Genomic DNA, 7,055 nt, shown 5'->3' on the forward strand with positions numbered 1-7,055 from the left:
TATATCATTCATATAAACGATTTGGTTGCTTTTGCAATTGTTATTTAAACCAGCTTACTCTTTTGTCGTAACACCTAATAAAATCGTTCCTGTGATCTGCTGTAATTAAAATCAGGTTGTATATCAACTGCTGTTTATAACTGAATTCTGTGGGTGTTGTGACTGTACATAACTCTAATGATTTTATTGGCCTAATATTTTTCATAAATGAACATAATTGCTTTCATATTTTTCATCTTTATAAGTTTGCTATGATGGGTATTATTTCATCTGTTACACTTAACGCCTCATAAACTTTGTATTTATTATTATGTGTTTTCAAATGATTTTCAATACAAGCTAATAATTTTAGATGTTATATATATCTGGTAGTTATTGTTGTTTGGGGAGTGACTGTTTGTGTGTGTGTGTGCGCGCGCACGCTTTCTTGTTAATGTCCTGTTTTAAATAGCTTTAGTACGATTTCTTTTTTTATTTAGCACCCATTAAAGCTTCGTTTTGCTTCTATCTCTGCTGCTTCAGTTCTGGAATTCTCTGCGTCTTTCGTGCCTGGAAATTATGATACGTGTGATTCCAGGACGTTGATCTGCTATGCGTTATATTCGTAATCCATTTGAGTGGTAAACGTGCCTTTCCCTTGTGTAATTATGCGTGAGGTTAAACATTCAAAGCATTGGTGTGTCACCTGTCCTTTTGTGAAATGTGAATTGGATACCACAAGAGTACTGTAAGTGACGGGAAGATTTTGTTAGTGAATGAAAAAAAAAATGCTTTGTTACAGAGAATTTGCATTTTATAAAGAAAAGATGACATTATATCGGCATATGAAGAAAGATTTCGTTATTGAAGGTATCAGAGAAAGACTAATTTCGTTATTTATTGAAGGGATGAATTTTATCCATTTTCCCACGGGATCGACCGATCACTTCCCCCTTTTCTTTTTTGTTCGACTATTCTTCTGTCCTTCATCGTCTTACGAAGGACAGACAGGTAGACAGAAAACAGAGACAGACAGACAGAAGACAGAGACAGACAGGAGACAGAGATACAAAGACAGACAGACAGGAGACAGGGACAAACAGACAGACAGAAGACAGAGACAGACAGGAGACAGAGATACACAGACAGAAGACAGATACACAGACAGATAGGCAGAAGACAGAGACAGACAGACAAACAGACAGACAGAAGACAGACAGACAGAAAGGAGACAGAGATACACAGACAGATAGACAGAAGACAGAGACAGACAGACAGAAGACAGAGACAGACAGACAGAAGACAGAGACAGACAGACAGACAGACAGACAGACAGAAAGGAGACAGAGATACACAGACAGAAGACAGAAATACACAGACAGATAGACAAAAGACAGAGACAGCTAGACAGAAGACAGAGACAGACAGACAGAAGACAGAGACAGACAGAAGACAGACAGAAAGGAGACAGAGATACACAGACAGAAGACAGAAATACACAGGCAGATAGACAAAAGACAGAGACATAGACAGAAGACAGAGACAGACAGACAGAAGACAGAGACGCATAGACAGAAGACAGAAATAGACAGACAGACAGACAGACAGACTGAGAGTGTGGCTTTTTAAGCAACGGGTTTTGAGGGAGGAGGAACTACAATATTTCTCAGTTTTCTACATTTTCGTTAATTCCGTTCGTATAAAAAAAAGTGAGGCGCGGGAAGTGGGTTGTATTTGGAGTTATATTAAAAAAAAAGGTGGGTTTTGATGGGGAGAAGGTTGTATTTAGCACTTGTATTTTGGGTTGGGAGGGGTTTCGGTGCTTCAAAGGGTTACTCTTTTTTTTATATTTTTTTTTAAATGTTGGCATAACTGGTGGTATACAACGGGAGGGTTTATTGCTTCTGCGGGAGATTTATTGTCTGCAGTTTGTCAAGGCTCCGTCCGTGTTGGACTCTTGTAGGAGGATGGTAACACCCCTCCTCCTTCCCTGGGTGGGTGGAGTGGAAGGAGATGGAGAAGGAGAGGGGGGAGGAGGTGGAGGAGGAGAGATGGAGGAGGAAGAGATGGAAGAAGGAAAAGTAAGTGAACGGCATTGAATGTGATGTGCTAAGTGATTATTTTTACACAAACTTATGTGGGAATGGAATTCAGGCAGGACTCTCTCTCTCTCTCTCTCTCTCTCTCTCTCTCTCTCTCTCTCTCTCTCTCTCTCTCTCTCTCTCTCTCTCTCTCAGGCTGCCACGGTTTTGTGTATTTTCAGATTAGACAATCAGATGGGGCCTGTGTTGTTAATGTGTATCATTATTTTGTGTGTAAGAATCTGTATTAAATTTGGAATTTTTTTCGATGTTATACTGAATGTATATATCCTGTGTGAATGTTTATATATATATATATATATATATATATATATATATATATATATATATATATATATATATATATATATATATATATATTATATACATATATATTATATATACATATATATCTAAGTATATATATGCAGTATATATATATATATATATATATATATATATATATATATATATATATATATATATATATATATATATATATATATATATATTTTATATACATATATATCTAAGTATATATATATATATATATATATATATATATATATATATATATATATATATATATATATATATATATATATATATATATAGGTGCGGCATAAGTAACGCCCTTGTTTAAGTGGAACAAAATTAAAGCTCTTTGATTATCCGTTATTTTTTCGAACATGAATGCATTATGTATTGCCACAGGTTAATAGGTTAATATAATATATTAACAAAATTAATATAATGCTTATTCGGTTTAATAATGCGGCATAAGTAACGCCCTTTTTAATTTTATATCTTATAATGTATATTTTCTTTAATTAATTTGCTAAATCTTAATTTTTTCAGATATTTTATACAACCACGAGATTAGCAAAGGAACAGAGAGTAAAAGCAATTCAATTGTACTATCAAAACAATAAAAATGGTGCTGAAACCGCAAGATTGTTATCAGCTAAATTTAACATCCCAAGGGTGCAAAGCCGAAATATCATTTGTATTGTACATTATTAAACCGAATAAGCATTGTATTAATTTTGTTAATATATTATATTAATCTATTAACCCGTGGCAATACATTCATGTTCGAAAAAATAAAGGATAATCAAAAAGGCTTTAATTTTGTTCCACTTAAACAGAGGGCGTTACTTATGCCGAACCTATATATATATATATATATATATATATATATATATATATATATATATATATATATATATATATATATATATATATATATATATATATATATATATATATGAAATTTTTATCACACCGTGATTTATATACAATCATGAAGCTACAAATGTCGTTTAATATCAAATTCACGTTACCTCGAGTATCTCCGATGGAGAATTATCACCGAAGGGAATTTATATAAGTGATAAATGAACAGGTACCACTGGGACGCGAACCCTTGACATGGACCCATTCAACGACTCCAGTGGACGCTACCACCGCGCCATCATCTTGATGGCGCGGTGGTAGCGTCCACTGGAGTCGTTGAATGGGTCCATGTCAAGGGTTCGCGTCCCAGTGGTACCTGTTCATTTATCACTTATATAAATTCCCCTTCGGTGATAATTCTCCATCGGAGATACTCTCGAGGTAGCGTGAATTTGATATTAAACGACATTTGTAGCTTCATGATTATATATATATATATATATATATATATATATATATATATATATATATATATATATATATATATATATATATATATATATATAACACAAACAACTTACGCAAGTTCTTTAGGTAATAGCTAATTTAAAAGTCACAGCACAAAAATACTGAACTGCCCGACATCATCTGTGACGCATTAGGGACTCGGAGTTTAATCAGAGTATCCAGGGACTGACCAAGGGAATCAGGGAAACATCACCTCCCGCCGGAGGTCCTTCGCCGGTTCCTGGAATTGGAACAGCAATTAAGGAAATGTTTTTGCTCTGGAAATGGGAATTGGAGGAAAAAAATGTCCCTTTGAACAATTTGCTTTTCACACTAACATTGATGTGATAATTTATTGTTATTGGCTGATGTTTGATTTTTTATTGGCTAGTGTGTAGGTGGTCCTTGGGTTGTTGATTGTAGTGGTTAATAATGTAAATACAATGTATGGCCTATGTTAATAACATCTATAATGATGGAATTAAGAGTAATAATACTGACCTTGTTGTTTTGTTGTAGTTTTGTGTTATATCTATCTATATATATATATGCATATGTATATATATACTTACATACATACATATATATATATATATATATATATATATATATATATATATATATATTTATATATGTGTATATATACATATTTATTTATATAAATGTATATGATTATACACGTAACACACATATGTATGTATATATGTGTATATATATATATATATATATATATATATATATATATATATATATATATATATATATATATATATATAAAGCTATAATAGCGTTTAACCTTATAGCTAGCAAAATGCTTGATCAAAACATCGATACAGATCTGGCATTTTACAATTGTTATATAGGCTATACGAGCTGAAACAAAGATGACGTCATACGTACGTTGTAAAACCCCAACATCATCATTAACATCATCACCATCAGCATCACCGTCACCTTCAACATCAGTAGCTTGCATCAGCAGCAGCAGCATCTCCTTCACCATAACCATCACCATCAGTAGCTTGCATCAGTAGCATCACCATCACCACCAGCAGTAGCAGCTTCACCATCGGCAGCAGCAGCATCGTCATCACCGGCTTCACCATCAACATAAACTTCACCATCAGCATCAGCAGGAGCAGCAGCAGGAGCAGCAGCAGCATCACCATCATCGGCGTCAACATCATCACCATCCCCATCCCCAGCAGCAAAATCACCATCACCATCAGCAGCAGCATCACCATCACCATCAGCAGCAGCATCATCACCATCACCATCCCCAACATCATCATCACCATCACCAGCAGCATCACCATCATCGGCGTCAACATTATCACCATCGCCAACCCTAGCAGCAGCAGCATAACTATCAGCAGCATCATCGGCGTCAGCATCATCACCATCACCACCAGCGGCATCAACATCATCGGCGTCAACATCATCACCATCCCCATCCCCAGCAGCAAAATCACCATCACCATCAGCAGCAGCATCATCACCATCACCATCCCCAGCATCATCATCACCATCAACAGCAGCATCATCACCATCACCAGCAGCATCACCATCATCAGCGTCAACATTATCACCATCGCCATCCCTAGCAGCAGCAGCATAACTATCAGCAGCATCATCGGCGTCAGCATCATCACCATCACCACCAGCGGCATCAACATCATCGGCGTCAACATCATCACCATCCCCATCCCCAGCAGCAAAATCACCATCACCATCAGCAGCAGCATCATCACCATCACCATCCCCAGCATCATCATCACCATCAACAGCAGCATCATCACCATCACCAGCAGCATCACCATCATCAGCGTCAACATTATCACCATCGCCATCCCTAGCAGCAGCAGCATAACTATCAGCAGCATCATCGGCGTCAGCATCATCACCATCACCACCAGCGGCATCAATATCATCGGCGTCAACATCATCACCATCCCCATCCCCAGCAGCAAAATCACCATCACCATCAGCAGCAGCATCATCACCATCACCATCCCCAGCATCATCATCACCATCACCAGCAGCATCATCACCATCACCAGCAGCATCACCATCATCAGCGTCAACATTATCACCATCGCCATCCCTAGCAGCAGCAGCATAACTATCAGCAGCATCATCGGCGTCAGCATCATCACCATCACCACCAGCGGCATCAACATCATCGGCGTCAACATCATCACCATCCCCATCCCCAGCAGCAAAATCACCATCACCATCAGCAGCAGCATCATCACCATCACCATCCCCAGCATCATCATCACCATCAACAGCAGCATCATCACCATCACCAGCAGCATCACCATCATCAGCGTCAACATTATCACCATCGCCATCCCTAGCAGCAGCAGCATAACTATCAGCAGCATCATCGGCGTCAGCATCATCACCATCACCACCAGCGGCATCAACATCATCGGCGTCAACATCATCACCATCCCCATCCCCAGCAGCAAAATCACCATCACCATCAGCAGCAGCATCATCACCATCACCATCCCCAGCATCATCATCACCATCACCAGCAGCATCACCATCATCGGCGTCAACATTATCACCATCGCCATCCCTAGCAGCAGCAGCATAACTATCAGCAGCATCATCGGCGTCAGCATCATCACCATCACCACCAGCGGCATCAACATCATCGGCGTCAACATCATCACCATCACCATCCCCAGCAGCATCATCACCATCACTGTCACCATCAGCAAGAGCATCATCGGCGTCAACATCATCATCATCACCATCCCCAACAGCAGCATCACCATCGTCGGCGTCAGCATCATCACCATCCCCAGCAGCATCATCACCATCACTATCACCATCAGCAATAGCATCATCAGCATCATCGGCGTCACCGTCACCTTCACCTTCACTATCAGCAGCTGCAAATCTGAACGCAGGAGATGGCAGCAGCTGCAGGAGAGCAGCAGCAGCAGCAGCAGAGCAGCAGCAAAGCAGCATCAGGTGGGAAGGAGCAGGATTTCAAAAGTGCCTACCACGCGTCCCAAAACTTTGGCCATTCGTTATGTTCGCGTGATGGTCTTGGTCGGAAGTTTCTTGCTTTTTTTTTCTATTTTTACGTTTTACGTTTAGATTTTTACTCCCGTTTTCCTTTCAAGTGGGTGTTTTCGGACGGTTACGGTGGGCCATTATCGACTGAGATTACTTTATTGTGATTTTTTTTTATTGTTTTCCTTTAACATTACTCTTATGTTTTTGATAATGTTGCTTCCAGGATTGTTTACTGCGCCCAGTGTGGGCTGTTCTTTATTGGGAGTTTTGGTATTT

The 7,055-nt window shown here is 38.8% G+C and overlaps 1 protein-coding gene across 1 annotated transcript; it reads right to left on the reverse strand.

The window, feature by feature from the left end:
• Nucleotides 1–4,757: 4,757 nt before the first annotated feature.
• On the reverse strand, nucleotides 4,758–6,728 carry LOC136844770 (serine-aspartate repeat-containing protein I-like). The gene has a single exon (XM_067114007.1). It carries the CDS (start codon nucleotides 6,726–6,728, stop codon nucleotides 4,758–4,760), a length of 1,971 nt encoding a protein of 656 aa, XP_066970108.1.
• Between the last annotated feature and the right edge of the window lie 327 nt (nucleotides 6,729–7,055).

The sequence above is a fragment of the Macrobrachium rosenbergii genome, chromosome 13, assembly GCF_040412425.1.
Source record: "Macrobrachium rosenbergii isolate ZJJX-2024 chromosome 13, ASM4041242v1, whole genome shotgun sequence".
NCBI classification, from domain to species: domain Eukaryota; kingdom Metazoa; phylum Arthropoda; class Malacostraca; order Decapoda; family Palaemonidae; genus Macrobrachium; species Macrobrachium rosenbergii.